Source organism: Akebia trifoliata, chromosome 9 (genome assembly GCF_017979445.1).
Source record: "Akebia trifoliata isolate Shusen 1 chromosome 9, ASM1797944v1, whole genome shotgun sequence".
NCBI classification, from domain to species: Eukaryota; Viridiplantae; Streptophyta; class Magnoliopsida; order Ranunculales; family Lardizabalaceae; genus Akebia; species Akebia trifoliata.
In genome coordinates, this window is record NC_141383.1 from 26,782,199 (window position 1) to 26,804,015 (window position 21,817).

General features: G+C 34.9%; 2 protein-coding genes across 2 annotated transcripts; one reads left to right on the plus strand and one right to left on the minus strand.

Moving 5' to 3' along the window:
• Positions 1-101: 101 nt before the first annotated feature.
• LOC147395141 (Pseudouridine synthase family protein) lies at positions 102-7,169 on the plus strand. The gene is made up of 12 exons (XM_086454277.1): positions 102-206; positions 311-354; positions 485-562; positions 683-783; positions 899-986; positions 2,452-2,530; positions 2,645-2,727; positions 3,150-3,215; positions 4,584-4,640; positions 4,996-5,121; positions 5,458-5,702; positions 6,695-7,169. Exons 1-12 carry the CDS (start codon positions 122-124, stop codon positions 6,792-6,794), a joined length of 1,152 nt encoding a protein of 383 aa, XP_086310403.1. The 5' UTR covers positions 102-121; the 3' UTR covers positions 6,795-7,169.
• A 4,308-nt stretch (positions 7,170-11,477) lies between these two features.
• Positions 11,478-12,258, minus strand: LOC147395142 (glutaredoxin-C1-like). The gene has a single exon (XM_086453708.1). The coding sequence runs from the start codon at positions 12,149-12,151 to the stop codon at positions 11,777-11,779; it is 375 nt and encodes a 124-aa protein (XP_086309834.1). The 5' UTR covers positions 12,152-12,258; the 3' UTR covers positions 11,478-11,776.
• Positions 12,259-21,817: the final 9,559 nt, after the last annotated feature.

The following is a 21,817-nucleotide window of genomic DNA, read 5'->3' on the forward strand; positions in this document are numbered from 1 at the left end:
AAAGTCATCTCTTTGGTAAGCCCTACTCTACAATCTGCCACGTGTCAAACTAAAAATGATTATAGATCATATTTATGGTATACCATAGTTACTTTTAATGGAAAAATCTCTCCAGCGAAAGATGAAGAGAAAGAGAACCGAGATGGAGATAGTATGGCAAACCCCAGCAAACCCACCAGAGCGACACGATTACGTCTTCTATAACGGTAAAATAAATTCAAACTCTTCTATCCACACTTCCTTCCCGCCATATCTTGAAACCAAAACTCTTTGTTACCAAAAATTTAAATTTTTGGCGGGAATCTTGCAGGGAGACGCCACGTCAGACCGTACTACTTCGAGTTCGTTTCTCATGTAAGTACACACAAATTCCCTTCATCTCATATTCTTTCATTATTCGTATGATCCTCAATTTGGTTTGTAAAATTAATCTAAAACCCTAATTATTTATCGAAGAGAGTAATTCTGATTATTTGCTTAATAGGTTAAGAATCGATGGATTGGGAAAACTATTGTTGATTTGTTTGCTGAAGAGTTCAAGGGACGACCTTATGACTACTATGTATGTAATTTGATCTCACATCTAAAGAATTCCTCTCATTTCTGCCTCTCAATTTGGTACCATTGATCTTGGATTTCATGTTAGTTGGTTTTGATTAGTTAATTATGTTAATTTTCATAGGTTAGTGCTGTTAAATGTGGACGAATCCAAGTTGATGGAGAAGTAGTCCCGGTTTCCTATATCGTTCAATCATCACAAAAGATAAGCCATTTCTTACATAGGTTTGTTTCTACAAGTCTAGAATCATTAGTAATAAAAAATTCGACTCATATTTTCGTTATTGATGCTACAATTTAGTGTCTTTTAAAAAAAACCTTAATTAATTGTTTTCTGTAGGCATGAACCACCAGTGATGCCATGGGATGTCACAATTCTGCATAAAGAACCTGATGTCTTAACTATTTGTAAGCCAGCTTCAGTTCCTGTAAGTCAATAATGCTTGTTACGATTCTTAGGATTTCTTTTGAGTTTTGCGTAATAGTTCAGTATTTATGCTTCTACTTGTTTTATAGGTTTACTTCAATTCTCTTAGTTGGGATGGATCCCATTTTGGTTTATTTTTGCGCTGCTTGTTTAACTAATCATTTTGTGAAGATTCGCATTCATTTTTATTTGTTTAATGAAAGAAAAAAAGCATATTAAGAAAATGAGAAAGGTTGAAGTGATAATATGAAATACTTCAATTGAAAGTATCAAGTTCTATAGATTTGAAATTTATGTTAGCTGGAGATATCTGGAGAGTATTATGAAACTATTGAAGATGTAGTCTTCCATATTTTCCAACATTTATTATCTCCCAGAAGGTGTCAACTTAGTTAGGTTGGTAAAGGTGCGTCGAGTTTTGATCCCACAACCTAGGTTCAAATCCCATTGAGCCCACTTTCACGTTAACTTCTAACCACCTTGGTTACCTAGAATTTATTTTTTATCTCCCTCCCCCATCCCCCTCTATATAAGTTTTGATCGAGTAAAAATTCAAATTAAAATGACGAAAATAGTGAACCGTTTCAAGTTTCATAGTGAATCCATAACATCAGTTGGTACAAATTAAGCATGTCATTTCATCTGTGTAATATGATGATACCAAAATTTGGTAATTCTTTTTTGCCAGAAATTTATTTCCATTTTTCCCAATGAATGTGTGCTATCCAACCCATTCAGTCTCATGCCGCCAGCGTTCATCCTGAGCCAGGATCGAACTCTCCATGAGATTCATAGTATGAAAGGTATATCATATAGAGAATGGTCACCATGTAATGTCAAAATGAGTGATCTTGAGCAAAATTGTCAAATAGAAGTTTCCTCTAGAAGCGCAGCTGAACAGAGTAGCTACAATGCAAATTGGGAGGCATAATGAAGCTGTCCTTCATTTTCCCTAACTATTTCTATCAAATAAAAGTTAACCAACTGTGCTTCACAAGCATGACTGATTTCGCTTAGGTGTGTATTGGGAGGCATACTGAATGTGGTGTTGGAGAGAGGTAACAGCAAAGCACTTAGAGGCTTTGCTGCTTATTATTTATTGGATTCAATGGCAAACTGTCTGAGCTCTGGAATCTGGGTTCTTAAAACATGAACATTGCCTTGATCTACTGATCTATCTAACCTAGGGTTTGAAATGGCTTGATATAAGTAGTGACCTCAATTGCCTACTGTAGATCTGATTAGGTTGACTTTCAACCAAGGAGATCTCAATGGTGGTTCCTGAAATTCCTGCACACATGCAATGTGGAATGTGGATGACCCAGGTGGGTATGAAGCCTCCTTGTTGTCACACGTCACAATCTCACTATGATGGCTTCTTGTTGTCACATGTCACACTCTCACTTGGTTATCTTCTCTCTTTACCTTCATATTCCATTACCTGTTGATTGTCTTCTGTTATGTAGGTGCATCCATGTGGTCAATATCGGAAGAACACTGTCGTCGGCATTCTTCAGGCTGAACATGGCTTAGCACCTCTATTTCGTATCCAAATAAACCACAACTGAGTTATTTCACTTTAGTCTTTTTTTTTCAATCTTTCCTTGTTAAATGGGACTGTTTGGGCTTCCTACATTTTTCCCTGAACACCATCTTCAGCGGTGCATCGGTTAGATCGCCTTGTCTCTGGACTCCTTATCTTAGCTAGAAGTGCTGCTAAAGCTGACCAATTTAGGCAACAGGTAATCCTGGTACTCTTATGGTTTTATTTGAAATTATATGTGGAAAAGAAGAGAGTCCCTTTCTTGCCTGGAAATTTTAGTCACTTTCATTGCCTTGATATATATGGTGATATGCACATACATATACCTGTGCAATACTATTTTCGACTGGCATGCCTAATTCACATTTGTAGATAGTTCCAAATTTGAACCTAAATGTATTATGTGTTTTGCTCTGATCTTGCACATTTATATATAATCTCGCATATGGAGGCCCACAAAGTACACTCGCTCGTGAGTGTGCCTGATTTCTAAGCACATATATATTGTCCTCAAGGCTTTCTTAATCAATATTTGTATGTCCTTTTTCCTGTTTCCAAAAATAGCTTTGATTAGTTTTTTTTTTTCCTACTACTATCTCAAAGTAAGCTGCATTCTTACAGATTGAGGGTGGAATGATTCATAAACAGTATATAGCCAAGGTTATTGGGGTATTCCCAGAGGAAGAGGTAAACTCTTGCCATTTAAACATTAATTTTTTCCATTATTTTATTTCACATCGCATATCAACCTCCATAATATCTCATGTTCGTTATTGTTTTTTTTTTTCCTAGAATAATTGGTTAAAGAATAGTTTCAAACAAAGTAGTCCAGAAATTGTTTTTCAGTTACTGATTAAAAGTCTAATATGATTGTTAGTACCAATTAAAAAACAATGACTGTATGCTGGCTGGTGGACCTGCAAAATCCATCGTACTAGTCAAATAGTACTCCAAACCAATGGACGGGTTTCTAAAATTCTTTTTTTTTTTTTTTTGGTGGGTTAGGGGGGAGGGGGGGGGGGGGGGGGGGGGGTTATCGTTGAACAAAATTCAAATAAAACAGAAGCAAATGAACTAACCCCACTTGATGTATAATGAACTAACCCAAAAACCATTGTTTTTGTTGTGATCCAAATAATACACAATCAAAATTCACATTACTATTGGGCTAATTTATACATTATTCTAAATACCTATTATATTTAATTAAAAGGCATGAGTAGCATGACTCATGAGTTGACTCGCTCGAGTTGAATCCAAGTTTTGGGTTTTCCAACCTTGACGTAACAGTTTGGTACACTATGAGTTGGTAGGGTTTGGCATAAATCATTTCTTAAGGTTGCATTCTTACTAAATTTTTAGTTTTCACACTTTATCATAGAAACCTTATAAATATATGCATAGTTTAAGCCTTTAAAAGATCAGTCCTTAGTTATTACCAAAATCCCATGTGACTAAGTAGTGGCTCAGGCTTGCTCTGGCTCAACCTGACTTGGGTATGGTTTAGCTTTAACTTGTATGCTTTTCTTGACTTGACCTTGATTAGACTTAACTTAGTCTGACATATTATCAATTCAGCCAAAACTTGGTATTGACTCAGGCTTTAGTATCACTTAAGATCGAGAGATCAGCCGATCTGACTCAAGATTGGTGCCATAATTTAAAGTCCAAATCTCGATCCTTAGACCATGAGTAAATGACAATGGTACCAGAACTGTTAGCATTTGTTATCGAACTGAGATTCTTCATCATCCATGGAAATATTGATGTTTCAATGATGAATTTAGTAGTAATTCATTAGGAAAAGAAAAAAAGCCAATTTTGTGGTGAAGGAATGATTACAATGCTAATGCTGTTATACATTTTTTAAAACCATATACACTTCAATAATGACAAAGTTTCTTTACAATTGAGTAGAAATGATTGATTAATGCACTTAGTCCTGTTGTCATTCTGAGCTTTTGTCCTCAAATTTTGTTGAAGACTGACGTTAGTTATTGGAATGCATGGAATTTTTCCTATTTGACATTCAGATGCTTTTTTTTTTTTTTTTAGCAAGTTGTCGATGCAAATGTAAATTATAATGCCCAAGAAGGGAGAAGCTCAGTGGAGGTAATGCATTTCATTTAACCTCTATACATTTATAGAATTTAATTTTTAAATAGGGTGAAAAATCAATTACAACTCACAGACAATACTGCTATGGTCTCCTGTTTTTTACAGTTTGATTCCAAAAAAATATTATTTTCTTTCTGGGTCCTGAATGGTGTGAAACAAGCATCGGCAGCACTTTTTGCACGCCATTATGGGTTTGGCTAAGAATCATGACTTAACTGAAATCGTTTTCTGTTTCTTTTTTCTTTTTTTTCGAGAGTTTATTTAGTTTTGTAAACTTTATATTTTACCAAGTATTTGCTGATTGCCTTTTAGTCTGAATCTGTTTTTAATTGTTTCCTTTTTTATGCAGGTGGGAGACTGTTTTCGTGATGTACCTCTGAAGGGGAAGTCTGCACGTACGAAGTTTAGCAGGATTAGTACTAATGGAACTCATAGCATCGTCTTATGCGAACCAATCACTGGTCGGTCTCATCAGGTATACTATTTCAAGAGGATCCATTCTTGTTCTTGACTAATTGAGTTTACATTTTGCTTTTCCTTCTGTGCTTTACTTCTTGCATTTAAAAATAATTTAGCAAAACTCTCAAAGCTGCGTTGCAAAATGTCAAACAACTGAACTAAGGGTCTAAAACCCAAATTTAATAAGAAAATATTTTTCTTGACTCTTCTAACTTTTTCTTCCAGTTTGCATGGTTAGATTAATAACTTTCTCTGTTAATGTACGTGATTGTCATGATGGGTTTCAGAGACGGTGTTTGTCATTTGTTTTGAAAATCTCTTAAGACATTTCATCGTTTCTGAATGTGTATAGATTCGTGTACATCTACAATATACTGGCTATCCAATAGGTAATGACACACTCTACCTCTCCAAAATCATTGCCCCTCGTTCAACTGAAGGAATGTGCGCTGACAAGGCAGCCATGGTCAACTCGGTGCAATCACCGACATCTGGTTTTCCTTGTGACAATCAATCTGATGAAGCTGAAGAGAACTTCAGTGAAGAATTCAGCATCGATCCTATGTGTACAAACTGCCCAAATTTGGCTCCTAAAGGGTAAGTTGTTTTCCATTCAGTTTCAGAAATGATCGATTCATTTAGTCTAAGTTAAGTTGGACTGTGAGGTTAATCCACCTAGACTATATACCCATTTCATTATGATTACCTTTAGTAGACCAACACCGCATTCGGATAGAGCTTCTTGACGACTTCTGCTCCTGTGGGGAGCTAGCAAACATTTGGATAGAGCTCCATGACGTTTTTGCTCTTGCACAGAGAGGTTTTTACTCTTTGGGGAGAAGCTCCAAAAACTTGCTCTTGCAGGGAGAGGTTGGGCTCCTGCTCTTGTGCGGATAGGTGTATCCGCACAGGGCCCAAGTATCTTTATAAATTTTACATGTAGTTATCAGCATATCATCAGTCTTGTTAGTTTTAGGAAGGCCTCGATGATTTTTAATGTATCCATTAGTTGAAAGTTGTCAAAACTTCATTACACCGGCTTTTTCCAAGTTCACATTCATCCAAGACACTCATCTCTACCATATTATAGGAAGGTTATGCAGTTCATCCGTTCCCAATTAGAAGGAACCATGGTTTTAAAACTTGTTTTGATGTCTCGTCCATGAACGAGAATGAGTCATCTCGAACGAGTTTTCCAATACGTTTGAGACATCACATTCAACAATGAGAAAAATGAATGTGGGTTTTAAATCTCGTCCGATACATTGACTTGTCCGTCCGTCTCATTGCTGGGCAATATACCAAGACGATTCAGGCGATACGTCTTGGTCTTGGACAAGTTTTGAAGCCATGACTACTAGACAATACCATTTCTTTTGGTAAATCATATTGTCTTTTGATCCTTCTGTTATTTTGAATTGGTTTTCGTTGTTGAACCAAAAACCCATCATGGGGCCAATTTTAGTAGACCATCTTATTTGATTCTACTTTCCAATCGGATCCCCAATTTTCATTTTTCATGGACATTATTTAAATTTTGTTTCGCAGCATGCCTTCTCTATTGCTTATCCATTTCTTCTTATTTTCAGATATGAAGGACTTGAAGAGGGTTTATGGTTACATTGTGTAAGATACTCAGGGCCCGATTGGACTTACGAGTGCCCATATCCTGACTGGGCTTTACCTTAGATACTCTCTTTTTGAGATCTTAAAGAGTTATACTTCAGTCGGTTGATTAGAACGCCTTCATCATTGAATGGTCACATTTGTTCGGTTAGGTTGATTATAAGACCTGGCCCGGTCCACTAGATGTAACGATCAGTGGATCTACACGCCCAATTATTTTGATGAGCAATGCTGAAATCCATTGTCTTGATTTCATCAATGAATCTAGACATCAGTGTTGTGGACTCGGGCTTTGAAAGATTGCGTCGTAGCTTTTCTTTTTTGTATTATTATTTCTGTTATATTATGGAGATCAGTGTCTTGGATGAATGTGAACTTGGAAAAAGCCAATGTAATGAACTTTTGAAAACTTTTAATTAATGGATTCATTAAAAATCATGGATTTCTTCCTAAAACAAATTGCACGCATGTGAAACAGAGAAATAAGATTCAACGTTAATTTCATATTTACTTTCATTATCTCCGTCCACGTTCTTTTATATCTTCCTCTCATTTTTTTAGGACTTTTGAGTGGAAATTTTCTTTTAATTGGAATCGTAAAACATCGACCGACAAAAAAGAATGTCAATATAAATTAAAGGAATCATTCTACCCATGGTGGCGGTTGCTGATTTTACTACAAATATGAAAGAATGTCAATATAGCTGTAAAAAACAAGCCAAAATCAACTAATACACTAGAAAGTCACCACCCCACTTGATTGCCTCATCAAGTAAGGGAAAGAACAATGAAACCAAGAATCTATTAAGCAGAACATGGACAAGGAATTTAATCTAATAATATCCCCAATTATACAAAAGAATTAAAAGACACTATAAAGTATAAGATCTGAATGGGAATCAGAATTGTGGCATATCTGAATAATTAAAACAAGTATTTGATGATGATCAACATGGTTGACAACTTGTGTGTACTAGTAGTGGGGGGTGGATTACTTACATAGCAAATCAAATTATATCCCTGACTTTAAAGTTAAAAATATTTATTTATTAATGAGTTGCTTATAATGAGATTGTTCTTTATTCTACAGAATTTTATCTTTTTCCTCTGTTTAGATTTCTTGTCAAGCTGATTCTCTAATATAAAATCAACAATTGCCTTCAAATTAGAAATGTGATTCCTTAAGTACCCACATTATTTTGTCCTAATTCAAACTTTTGGAAAAGTATCCTTTTACACATCATCATCATCATCATCATCGTCATCATCTTATCTCAAATATTTGGAATAACATCAACTTTCACTGTTCCTTTCTATCACAAGTAACGTGGACACGTAGGAAAAGTTATTTTCGTATATTTTCTTACTATCTTCGTCCATGTTTCGGGTCATTTGATTTGAAACAAAGTTCTCATTCTCACTCATGATATTTTAGCTTTGGAAATACCCAAGCATCTCAAAGATTTTTCTAATTTATCTCCTATTAGGGTCATTCCTAAATTTTTTGAATGATAATTTTTTTTTTTTAATCTTAGTCAATCTTAGAATTTTTATACTCAGTGGTCTATGGACATTATTTCTTTTCTATCTACCATTCATCCTCATAAAATATGATTGATCTAAGACTAATGATTTTCTGCCCCGCCCCGCCCCCCCGTCACAGAAGTGTAGATCATTTATGTCGGGATATGCATAATCATAAATCCTTTTTGTGTATCCCAAGGCAAATGATCTACGGTTTTGTGATGGGGGCATTAGTCAAAGGGGGAGTCAGATTATCATGACTCTTGATCTAATTGTTATCTCGTAAAATATTACTTAGTTTAATTGGTGTATGTTTCATATGCCACTCTAGAAAATACATTTTCATATATGTATCCTTGGTATACATCTTTATTCAAACCATTTTATTTTGGGTCGTAAGGGTTAGGATTTTATGGATTTTTCATGAGTCAATGGTCCCACCCCTTTAATTATTAGTTGATAGTAGAGAGCATTTTCGAAAGCAAAACTTTAATTATGCTAAAATGTAGAGGAATAGAAAGATCAACTAAGATCACATAAAAAATAATAATCATAATTATTATGTGATCATCTAATTGGAATAATTCGTTTCTTCTCCATAAGATATCTTAGGATCCTTTTACATAATAAAAAATAAATAAATAACATTTTTTATGTCACTATTCCTACTTTAAATGTCCAATATTTAGGTGTTGATATATAACTTTCTAGGGTAGTATCGAAACTATCTGGGATTATTCAACATTATCCAAGAACAATATCACCTTTGTAACTCTAAATACAATTTGCACCTAGAATCTATTTTACTTTAATTTTATTCCAGAATTCTTAAATTTCTATAATCATAATCTTGTATTTCAAGGGGATTTCCCCACAAAATCTTCTCATAATCAACTTTCTGCATATTACTTTTTCTAAACTTGCATACATTATTTTTTAATAAATCATCATTTACTAATAAAATTTTATTTCTTGACTACTTAATATGCAGCTCCATAAAGTAGGCTGGTTTTGTTATTTCATGTATGTATTTTCTTTTAATTTTAGCAAACCTAACACCACCTCATAAGCGTGTTTTATTTAATAGACGCTAAGGGCTTGTTTGTTATGGTTATTGTCGATGATTTTTTGGACTTTGAATCGAAAAAGTTGGAAAAACACATTTGTTGGTAAGAAACGTGATTTTTTTACATCCCCTCAAACACATATACCACCACTCGCGCTCCTAACGTGGCATGGGCTAGAACCATAGATTTTCCCTTGGGATACAGAATTGTACATTCCCATAAATATATGTAGTTATGTATTCTGAGAAAAAATAATCTATGGTTCTAGCACATACCACGTTATGAGGGTGTCAGAAAATCTTTATTCTTGTTGGTAATGATTTCTGGTTCAATAATTTTTGCGGGAAGTTCAAACTGTGTTTTCAAAATGTCTTTCTAGGAATACTTTTGTAGGAGACCTACTATGAAAAGTCAACACTAAAAAAATGTATGGGGTGAAATGACGATTTTACCCTTCATTCTTCTTAACTCATCGACTAAATAACAAAATCAATTTGACCTCTCTTTACTACTTATATTGTTTTTTCATCAGTTTTTGTAACAAACAAAATTCTCCTAGACACAACTTCCTAGACTTTCAATTTCTGCTTCTCCTAGACGCAGAATCTTGAAGCAGAAGTTGGAATCTATAAGAAACATACCCTAATTATAAGAGTGACATCCGCATTATTAGCACCTCCATCTTTACATGTATTTGAACTTATGAAATAAAAGTAATCTTTCTTATATAGCTCTTGTCCAACATTATTACTATGAGCAGGGAAATATATCAACTTATTACAAATTCCAAGTTGAAATCCATCATGAGTTGAAACTCCTTATTCTCACTACAAACTACTCTTAACACTCGTCAATTAACAACCTCTATAACCAAGTATATTACGAAAATGGTTATTTTAGTGTATAGTTGTCTATTAATTTACTATTTATGAGAAATTGTTTTCTCATCTAACTAATGAAGTGATAATAATTGGTTGTACTATGATTTGGTGCCCTGGCATGGGTGGCTGGTGGGGTATTGCTAGAGGTATTTGGACGAGATATGGTACTCTAAGAGATCAGTTACCTCGTTCATATTAATCACGTCTACAAATCTAGACACCCCGTAATAATAATAATAATAATAATACTAATAATAAAATAAATAAATAATTCAAGTTGCAAGTATAGTAATTATTTCTTTTTCTTTTTATTGTCCTTTTCATTCTATTATTCCAATGTTTGTCATTAATCAAATGAAGGATCATGTAAGTTTCCATCTTTAATTGAAAGGTCCGTGAGGGCTGATGCAGGGGTGCACCCTGACATCACTTGTTTCTCACTCTTACCCACCCAAACCAACCCAACCCAAAAGAGGTCTTAATTATGAAACCAGAAACTTCCCCGACAAAGATAACATCTAAAATTTCGAAGCTAAAGCGTTCTTCCTCACAGACCTAAAAACTTTTTACCATTTTTATACAAGTTTTTGTACAAATATACGTTTTGCCCAACCAAAAACAAAAACAGAAAAGTAAAGAATAAAATGGCACGAAAGAAAAGCAAGAACTGTAACACGTGCCTTTTGATTACATGTACACGTGGCAAAAATCCAATTGATTAACTCTTTTGTGAATCTTGGATGAGATGGACAATATGGTGGAGAGAATCTCACGCGAGTAAAGGCTATACCACCACCGACCTATTCACTCTCTTACGTGGTGAGTATACCTCACTATTCTGGCCGTACTTAATCAGTTGGTCTGTTGCATCATTCTTCTAAATTTCTAACACTTTGACACATTTTGCGAGGCGAGAAAAACTTTGTTGTTTTTGGAATTGTAGATGTGATGATGCACACCTCCTCCATTGTGCCCATAAACCATATTATTTGGATTTAATGGAAATAGCCCTTTTTTAAAATATCTGATTAAGTTGTTTTTAATGCAAATCCCAAGAAGACATTAATGCTCGGCGTGATGAGAAAAAGCCACGTGGCATTTTGCCCAGTTCTCGGGCTCTACTTTTGATGAGGCCACTCAGCATCTGATGCCAGGACCCCACATTGTAATGATCCACGTGTACGTCCCCGAAAAGACTCTACCTGAAGAACATTCCCTTCCCAATACAACTGATCTCTCTCACACAGAGAAGAAACAACATTGAAGAATAGAAGATTGAAGTTGATGTCTAGAAAATCAGTTTTTTTTTTTTTTTTCTTGCTTTTCTTTCTATACAGAAGAGAGAGCAATTACATTTCACTCTGCAACACCATTAACGCAACAAACAACAAGAGAACAAAACCCAAACCAAAAGTTGAAAGAAAAAAAAAAAAAAAAAAACTTAAAAAGGTTAAAAGATTATATTAGTGCAGTATTCAAAATGGAGGAAACAAGCAAATCCAAACCTCCCTTTTCTTTGATCTCTAACTAATAATTTCTCTTTCTGGGTTTAATCTCGATATTTCAGTTTAGATCAGAGCCAGAGAGCTCCAGCCTCCTTAAGCAGAGGAACCAAAGTCCCATTAATATGAGAACCCATAACTCTATCCATCCCCCCAACAAGCTTTCCTCCAATAAACACGATAGGAACAGCAGATGAGCTACCCATCAACCTCATCAAAGCTTTCTCCATCTCTTTCCCTCTTGGGTCTTCATCGAGTTCGTAAACTGTTGGGTTCACACCCATTCCACAGAAGAGTCTCTTAACTGCGTGACACATACAACAACTACTGATGCTGAAGATCACCACTGCATTCTCAGATGCTAGTCTCTCCACTCGCTCCAATGGGTCTCCATTAATGCTCCTCGTTGGCATGTAAGAACCCCACGATTCGGTCCGATATTGCATCTTGAAGACTCTAGAGAAAATGAGAGAAAAAAAAACAGAGAGTTGGAAGTAATGAAACAGCAGCTAAGTAAAGTAATTGAGTATGTTAGTGAGGTACGAAGAACTGATGAAAGTTTGGTGGGTATTTATAGAGGACTGAAAACAAGTTAAAGAAATAGTGGGGATTATTTTAATAATTAACTTTTCGTTTGAGGGACAGTTTTGTGATTAATGGGAAGTTTTGTTTGTTATGGTCGTCAGCGCATGCAAGGCAAAGAGGAGTTTTTTTTACAATATATATATATATATTTTTTAATATTTTATTTTTGGTTTTATTTTGTTTGATGAGTTGGGACATAAGGGCAGCCTTTTTCAGGAGGGTTGTTGGTTATTAGACGGCTGTCTCCGTCCTTGTTGTCGGCTAGACGTGCAAAAGATAGAAGAGTGGCGACCAGTAACACTCGTTCTTGACGTGACCCCCCCCCCCCCCCCTGCGCATGTTAGTATACCTCTCTTTTTTTCTTTTTTTTTTCTTCGAAGGAACATTCAAATTCTCAGAAATAATAAGACCACCATTTGTTGAACAGAAATTTGCTGTTTTGAATTTTATGTACTAATTTTATGAGCCAATGATATGCCACCACGTGTATATATAAAAAACAATTAAAATCCAAACATTTTCAACTTCTCCCGAAATTCTCCCACTACTAACCAATCACTATTATTTTTCCAATACATGTGATGGATTTCCATTGGCTCATCAATTCAAATTAGGAAATCTTTGTTCCCATCTGTTTGTCTTTCAGATGGAGTCACTAAGATAATTTATTTGCAAATAAATAACATTTGCAGCAATGACTCATGAGTTCTTTTATCAATTTTGAACTTGGATCGAATCGATTTTTGGTCTCACTTAATCCTCTCCTCTTGATCCCTGTAATTGTAATGTGGTTCACTCATCCAATCTAAAATTTTGAACTTTGGCATTATTTTCTCGAAATGGTACTACTAGATCATAGATGATTTACAAGTTTGTTATGGATGTGTCTCAATTTGAAACATGTATGATTAAGAGTAACTTGAGTTGAATTAGGATCACGAGTATCGTCCTAGTGTCCTGTTCAAATAGGAAATAAACTTTATTCCAATGTATTTAATCTCCAATCAAAATATGTCACATAAACATATTATGTTTATAAAAGTACGGGAGATCGCTCTGGCTCCCGACTCACTTAGGTTTAGGTTTAAGTTCTATGGATTATGTTTTTAGAAGAAAATTATAATCATTTTCCCCATATTTTGGTTTAGATTCTTGTGCACCTTTGAAGATGTGAATCAGGGCACAAAGGCCCACGCAATCATGGGAAGTTAATAACGACTTGAGAGAGAAATGAAGAACATAGTACGTAGTTTTGTCTATGAGTTAACACTGGCCTCGCTTTGTCTTTATCTCTTCTTCACTCTTCTCATCTTCATTTTCTTGCTTGTCCATAGAATCTTCGGATTCCACTGAAGAAACCATGGACTTTAATATTTTTTGTGCAGCCTTTACTTTTTCAAACTCCATCTGTCCAATGGGCCAAGTAGTGAGGGACTTGTGAGTTCTAATTAGCTTCAACAGCCCAATGACACCTACATCACCATAAATATTATGACCAACAACTTTTAAAAAAGAAAATAAAAATTTGGAACATTATGAAAGTATTGTCAACATCAAACAAAATAGAGACAGGGTTATCCATCTCCTTGACCTCCTACGATTTCTGATCATATTATAGCCAAAAGAGGCTCTTATAATTTTTATCATGCATGTCATATGGGTAAGGACATTAAAGGTGGATACATAATTACTTAAGGAATAATGATTTTCTGACTCACCCCACTGACATACTCCCCCTCTAATCTCTCGACCTGGTGTGTGACGGAGTCATAAATTTTCTTCCTCGAGATACATGTGTAGTTGTGTATCTTGAGGAAAGAAAATCTATGATTCTGTCAGACACCATGTTTGGAGAGTAGAAGAGGAGTGTGTTAGAGGGGAGAGTCAGAAATCACGACATTTATTTAAATATATGGTCTATGTTTTGAGAGTATAGAGAGTACAAAAATACGAGAATATATATATGTATATTAAATTATGTTATATTGTATTAATTGTGCATTAGCACACTGTATCAATATCCAAATGTGATTAGGATTAGATCATGGAAGTAGTTTAGAAATGTAATTATGTAATGACGTGTACATCTTTCACCATTTGGTAGAGTCTCATTGGTGATCAAAACCCATGCATTAAAAGGAAAGACATTGGGTTCACAATAACTTTGGTTTATATATTGCTGATTTATGATAGCATGATCTCATCAAAGAAGTTCCCTAGACACCTTAACGTTTTTCTCTATGGGAAGTGAAACCCCAACTTCTTTCATTAAGCATTTTGATGGATATAGTTTGTTATGTACCACCATGCTTAGGGTTACCGAAGGAGTATGAATGAGCTCAAAGCGAACTTGCTCGATCCCCAACCTAATGCTAAAGAGTTACAGTGCACCTTAAACCATCCCTAAACCCTAATTGGATCGGCTATGTCCAAACTGGGCTCTAATGTGATTGAACCGAGCTCAAATTGATTTTCAAGCTTTATAAATATGTTGAATACATGAACCTTTGATAGTTATTTTCATCAAAATAAGGGTCCAATTGCACCCTTGTTGAAAAAGAGAAGAGATGAGTATAAGCTTGTTATTTTATTGTTCTTAATACAAAATCTTAGATTTTATTTTATATATACAACATAGTAGTGGGTCCAACTAGGAATTGTTCATCTTTATCATATCAATTAAAAGTAAGTTTTTTTTAACCTATATTTTTTAGGAGTTGTGCTAGAGTAATATTGAAATGTACATCGTGGGGGACATTCACGATGTACATTCCTGACGTGGATGTGTGTCAAAATCATAGATAATTTTCATCAAGATACAAATGAAATCCTGATGAAAGTATCTATGGTTCTAACTCACATCCATGTCAGAAATATCCCCAACGAAGTACATTTAATATTTCTTGAACATTATCCCTTTTTTAATTCTACCTCTATTAGTCAATGCATTTTGTAGCAGATAAATAATAATTATTTTTCAATTGGTAAGCCTATTTTTAATGAGTTTAATAACTTGGCGTTCGTCGAATTTAAATCCACTTCTTTGAAATCATCACCCAAAAACTTTACGAATTAAGTTAATTGTCACCTGCATAATAAATACATAATTATATGATTGATAAATGCACTTTAAAGAAAATGTGACTCTAGACAAAATTGAATAAGAGAGAAGATTTATTTAACAGAGCTCAAATCTTTGACATACAACTTCAATAATAATGATGATAAAGATTAAAAAAAAAAAAAAAGTTTGAAATCACTTTCCATGGAATTTGAAATCCATGGAAAATTAGTTGTGGAAAATAGGTAGGGTTGGAAAATCAAATTCCATTGTTTGATTTCACTTGGATAAAATCATGGAAAAATATGAGAAAAAAGAAGAAGATGAGAAGGAAGAAGAAGATGAGAGAAGGGGGAGAGGAAGAAGAAGATGACGAGGAAGAGGGAAGGGGGAGGATGTGGCGATGAAGGTGGCGGTGGTGACGACGGCGACTGCGGCGGAGGCGATGATGGCAACGATGACGGCGACGGAGGTAAGTGAGGAAAATGGGGGGAGAACGTTGTGGTGGTGGTGGTGGTGGCGGAGGAGGTGAGGGATAGAGAAGAAGGAGAAGAAGAGAGAGAGAGAAGGTGGTTGGAAACGGAGCCGACGACGACGGCGAGATTAGTGTAATGGTGGTGGTGGTGGTAGGAAAGAATTGATGATGAAAAATATGAGTGGATTTCATTTTCCCACCCATATGGGTGGGAAAGTGAAATCCATGATTTAGTGGACTTTTTGAATGGGGTGGAAAATGAATTTTCATTTTCATGTGCAATTAAACACTTGAAAAATGTCATTTTCCATGAAAATTGATTTTTCACCCTATTTTCCATGTGCAATCAAACATACCCTTTAAAGAAAATGTGACTCTAGACAAAATTGAATAAGAGAGAAGATTCATGTAACGGAACTCAAATCTTTGACATACAACTTCAATGATAATGATGATAAAGATTAAATAAATAAAAAAAAAAATTTATCGAATTGGCAAGAATGTTATGGATTTCTTAATAGAGGTTTCCTACACATAGATCTTATTTTAATCCATTCCTTGTTGGAATCAGATTTGGACGGCTACCATCTTTTGTTGTCTTTGCATAATCTTTTTTATTTTTTTTTATTTTTTTCAATTTATTTTTTTATTTTTTATGATCAAATCATAAAAAGATCACAATAAAAAATATAATAGTTTTTTACAAATTGCTTTAATATCAAATAGGTTGATTGATAAAAATGCCATCCAATGGTGGGCATCTAAAGAGATAGGTTATGTTTATCCATTTTGAATCAGCTTTTTTCCCACTTAAAAGATGCCCATTTATCGATTCCATTTATAAAACTCAAAGATAATAAAATCATTTTTTTTCGGAATTAAAAGTAGAATAATAAAAAACAAATTTTTAAAGAAAAGTGGCAAAGTGAGGCGTCCGTACAATTAAACTTTTTCAGAGGTGACGCTTTCAACTTTCTGCAGTGAGTAGTAGGAGAAGGAGAAGGAGATGATGTTGAGAGATGAAGAAAAAGAAAACGATATTATTTGATTTTGTATTTGTCGGGTGTCTGTCTTTCTCTACTCTCTACTCTACCCTTTTTACGGTGAGAGACTGATTTAGAAGATTCGAGACCATCACCTCGGATTTCATTCCTACGGCTCACACAAAGTTAGTACCGTTGCTTTTTTTTTTTTTTCTTTTCTTTTACATCCTTAGATATAAGGTGATTTAGAAATACACCCCTGTAATTTTAGAGAATAACTAAAATATCCCTATACTTTCGAATTGATGGCATACCCTTGCCTTGACTGTGATATCCACTAAAAGACTTGAGAAAAGAGTCTTGATCTAAAATGGTGTCCCTGTGACAACATACGGTGGTGCCTACGTGCCAAATAGAATTGAATTTGAATTCAAGTCTCTGATATCATCATCTTTCAATTTTATCAATTAAACTAGTTAACAATCTGCTCACTACGTGTTTTAACCAATAATAAAAATGTGCCATGTAAACACCTTACCTATATTATAGGAATATGTTAGATAGTTGACTTATTGATAATATATATGGGTAGCGTTCAATGGCCAACAGTTTGGCAAACATTTTGGCAAACACATTTTTCAAAACATGGGTTAGAGGTCTTGGAATGGGCTGATTTTTGGTGAGGATGATCTCTATGGTGAGGAGATCATCATCACCAAAAATCAGCCCATTCCAAAACTTCTAACCTCACCAAAAATGGTTTACAAAAAATGGACGGTTCACGATTTTTCAACTTGTAAAATGGGGCTAGAAGTTTTGGAATGAGCTGATTTTTGGTGAGGAGGATCTCCTCACCGTAAAGATCATCCTCACCAAAAATCAGCCCATTCCAAGACCTCTAACCCATGTTTTGAAAAAGTGTTTGCCAAAATGTTTGCCAAACTGTTGGCCACGGATAGGGACCCAATATATATAAGGTCTTAATCAATATACACATATATATCTATAACATTTTTTGTCTTACGTGGGCTAAGAATTTTGGATTGAATTGATTTTTGGAGGATGATCTCTATGGCAAGGAGATCATCCTTAAGAAAAATCAATTAATTCTAAAATTTCTAATCCCATATTTATGAGTTGAAGAATCGTGAACTGTCTAGTTTTTATAAATTACTTTTGACGAGATTAAAATTTTTGGATTAAGTTGATTTTTGATGAAGATGATCTACTCATCATAAAGATCATTCTCATTAAAAATCAGTTCAATCCAAAAATTTTAGTCCACGTAAGACAAAACACATTCTAGATATATGAGTAGATATATATGTACACAGATCCTCATCCACATATATATATATATATATATATTAACTTTTAACAACCCATCTTTGATGACCTACCATAACAGTTGCAATCATGTTGGAAATGGTATACTACGTGGTAGGAGGACTCATTGTGTCTCCTATGATGGATGTTTTTAAGGAGAACCAGTAACTGAGGTCCACCTTCTCTCTTTCTTTCCCAAGAAGTTAGAATTAAAAGGTGAAGAAAACGTCGAACACAAGGCAATGTCATTCCCTCAAATTCGACTATACACACAGAAATCTGGGCGGCGAAACAGGCGAGTTAGTGCTCTCTCTTTCTCTTAGATCTGTCTGTTCAGACCATGTTGGGCATGCTTCGCTCTCTCATGATTTCTGAAGGTAGGGTACCCTTAAAAATACAAAATACAAATGTACGTGAAGTAATACTTTAATATTTCCTTTCGGCGAAGTGAAGTGGCTTGTCCCTCTCTGTCTCTCTGTCGTCACAGTTTATTGGATGACGTTGCCCTCCATTGACTGCTTTTTACCATTTTTAACTTATAATAAATAAATAAATATTACATTTTGTCTCAGTTGCATTATTTAATTTATTATCCAACACATGTTTTGTTTTCTCTTCTTTTTATTTCTTATAAAGAAATTTTGTCTTTTAGTTCCTGTTTTTCATCTTTATATGGCTTCAAAATTCAAATTAAAATAAACATACCGTATTTATTTTGCAGACTAAATTGCTTTTTTTTTTTTGTCTCACCCAGATCAGGTAAGTTAACTTTGAGAGAAAGAGAGGTTGAAACGTGGATTCAATATGATATATTGGTGCAGAGGATCATCATGTGATGTGCTTTAGTTATCTTACTCCATCTTATGTAGCGATGGATTCAAGCATTTATCACTGTGGGCTCAATCACTGCCCACTACTGTTAATAAAGCTCACAATTAAAACAAAAACAAAAATACAAAATAAGCGGCAACTTGAATCCAAAGGTTATAAAAATAGTAATATCAGACTAATCTTAATGTTATGCGGAAGCATAACAAGTGTAAATAAGAAAAGCAAAACAAACACACACGACATACGTGGTTCGACAAATTTCCTAAGTCCATAGAGAAGAGGGGCAAAAATCCACTATCAAGGTTAAAGATCATAGACTCTCTATCTACGGCCACAAGGAACCTCATAGAGCAAATTTTTCCTCTATGCATCCCATGTTTAACCCAACCCATGCCCGCCAATCTGTTTGTACTTGGATTAATGAATGATGACTCAAATCCCCACAATTTTGGGAGTTGTTGCTATTTGTCAATGTTCTTGACTTCAAATTGATTATAATTGCCCTCGAACCCATTCAAGTCCAGACAATTTCTTATAAATAGACAAAAAATGAAAAAGTTCCATACAAAATGAGTAATGGGTGAATACTTTTGTACTACCCTCATAGGTCTCGAGGGTGAAAAAGATTAAGTAATTCGAAAAATGATTATCAGTTCAAGGAGGCAAGGTGACCTTAGTTTTCCAGTTTAAGAAGGGGGAGAGAAAATGCCCCGTGCCGACATTTGAGATAGCTGACACTATGACAGTAAGTCACCTAGCCAACACTCCATAAAAAAAAGAAGACCAAATGTCATTCAACAAAAAATATACTTATACCGAAACCAATAAGGTTAATTAGTTTGAGGCTTAGAGCATCTCTAAATTTTTCCTCTTCAAAACTGAACTCCAACCAGCTCAAAAACACTATTCATTCACTTGAAAAAGTTGAGTAGATAAGGGAGATAAGAATGGTATTTAAAACACATTTTATAGAAAGAGAAGGTGAAAAATGACATTTATGAAAAAAGAGAGGATAAAATAGATATTTAAAAAGAGAAGGTGATACATTGCATATGTGAGACACTGCGTGCAACACTACGTTGATGTGGCAGTGCACAAATAACCATATATGTCTTTTCCCTTTGTGTCCAACAAAGGCAATCCATCATTTTTCATTTATAAAATATGAATAACGTTTTAGAGAAGCCTTTAAAATTTCTTAAGCTTTCAATATTTGGAGAAGTGAACAATGGTATAGGGGGAGTTTCTCTAAAATAGAGGCAGGTTGGAGTTAGGTTCTGACATCTATCCCTCTATATTAATTAGATTTTTAGAGATCGGTTGATAATTCTTTTAGAAAAAGAAAAAAAAAGAAGCATAAGATATTTGAAATGGATTGATACCTATAGATTCTCTTAAAACTTCTCTCTATGTAATCTATACTAATCTCTAGGAAACTTATGGTATTAATCTCTCTAGAACACTTATGGTATTATCTTATATATATATATATATATATATGTATAGATATTTGATGTTGTGGGTCATATTAGAAAAGTCCTGACACATTGGTATTGGTGTGTGTTGGGGGGGAAGGGGTGGGATTTCAACAAAGGATATGGGCACTTTTTTATGTGTATAATTGTGCTCGTTCTGGTCGAAGGTTACTTTTGCTTCTTTGTAGTGGCATGTTATCTACATTCTTAAACATAGGCCCAATCCCAAGACCCTAGGAACTTTGACCTGATAAATTTCCTCCCTCTAGTCAAAGAGTCCTCATTTAACTGAAAAAGAAATAGAGACTCTTCTCACTTTCTTCAAGGTGTGGCCAGCCATGTGTGGGTGTGGCCTTGTGGGGTTGGGATTAGCACACGCGTGTGCCTTTGTGCTACAGCAAGCGGGGGCCTTCCATGGACATTAAAACACTTCATTTTGGGTCTTTAATGTTTGAAAAAAATAAAAGCAACAAAGAGAATAAAATTACACACAAAACACAAGGACTTATGTGAACAATTTTCCTCACAAGGTCGGGGCGTGCAACCGAAGGGGTTAGTCCCATCTCAAAAGGTGTGGGGCATACCCTAAGATATCAAAAAGAAAGAAAGAAATCTTTTCTTTAATAAAAGAGTTGTGATTTTCTAATGCCCCCATACACCCCTTAACGTGGCATGGGTTAGAACCATAGATTTTTCCCTCGGGATACATGACTATACATCCACATAAATATGTGCAGTTGTGTATACAGAGGAAAAGAAACTATTGCTCTAGCCCATGCCATGTAGGGAGGGGGGGAGTGTGTTAGAGGTGGGCGTCCGGAGATCATTATTCATAATAGAATTAAAAGGTAGTTGTCAGGCAATATTGATTAATGTACAAGTATTTAGCTATGTTTTAAGAAATCCTAGATCCATTTGGTTAGCCGAATAATTCAGGGCCGCAGAGTAACAATTTCTTAATATACTTCCATGTTTTGTGAACTTCTTTTTAAATTTGTTGTTCTTAATGATGACTGGTTTGCTATATTTTCAGTATTTTTTATGAGGAGTTATATTATGGTTATGGATGTAGAAGGCTATGTAATTAAGCATCTTATGTCTGAGTTATTATGCTACTGACACCCTCGATAGACATTGAAAAAAAAATTGCTCACATAAAGCCAATCCGGAATTTCACAGAATCTTGGATCGATGAATCACACAAACCCAAAGTATTGAGGGCCCATTTTACAAAACTACACTTTGTTAGATTTCATGCAATTGGTCATCTGGGATTCTCAGAATGGTTTCTTTGTGAGAAAAAAATTTCTCAGAGACGCATAAGTTGAACTTCTTTTTTGTGGGCATTTTCTGGGTAAGGTCTCGTTTCTATGGAC

Excerpts from the sequence above, each read along its gene's own strand:
- LOC147395141 (XM_086454277.1), top strand. The coding sequence starts at position 122 with ATGAAGAGAAAGAGAACCGAGATGGAGATAGTATGGCAAACCCCAGCA. Across the intron at positions 784-898 it reads ATAAGCCATTTCTTACATAG|GCATGAACCACCAGTGATGC; the intron begins GTTTGTTTCTAC and ends TGTTTTCTGTAG. Across the intron at positions 2,728-3,149 it reads CTGACCAATTTAGGCAACAG|ATTGAGGGTGGAATGATTCA; the intron begins GTAATCCTGGTA and ends GCATTCTTACAG.
- LOC147395142 (XM_086453708.1), bottom strand. The coding sequence starts at position 12,151 with ATGCAATATCGGACCGAATCGTGGGGTTCTTACATGCCAACGAGGAGC.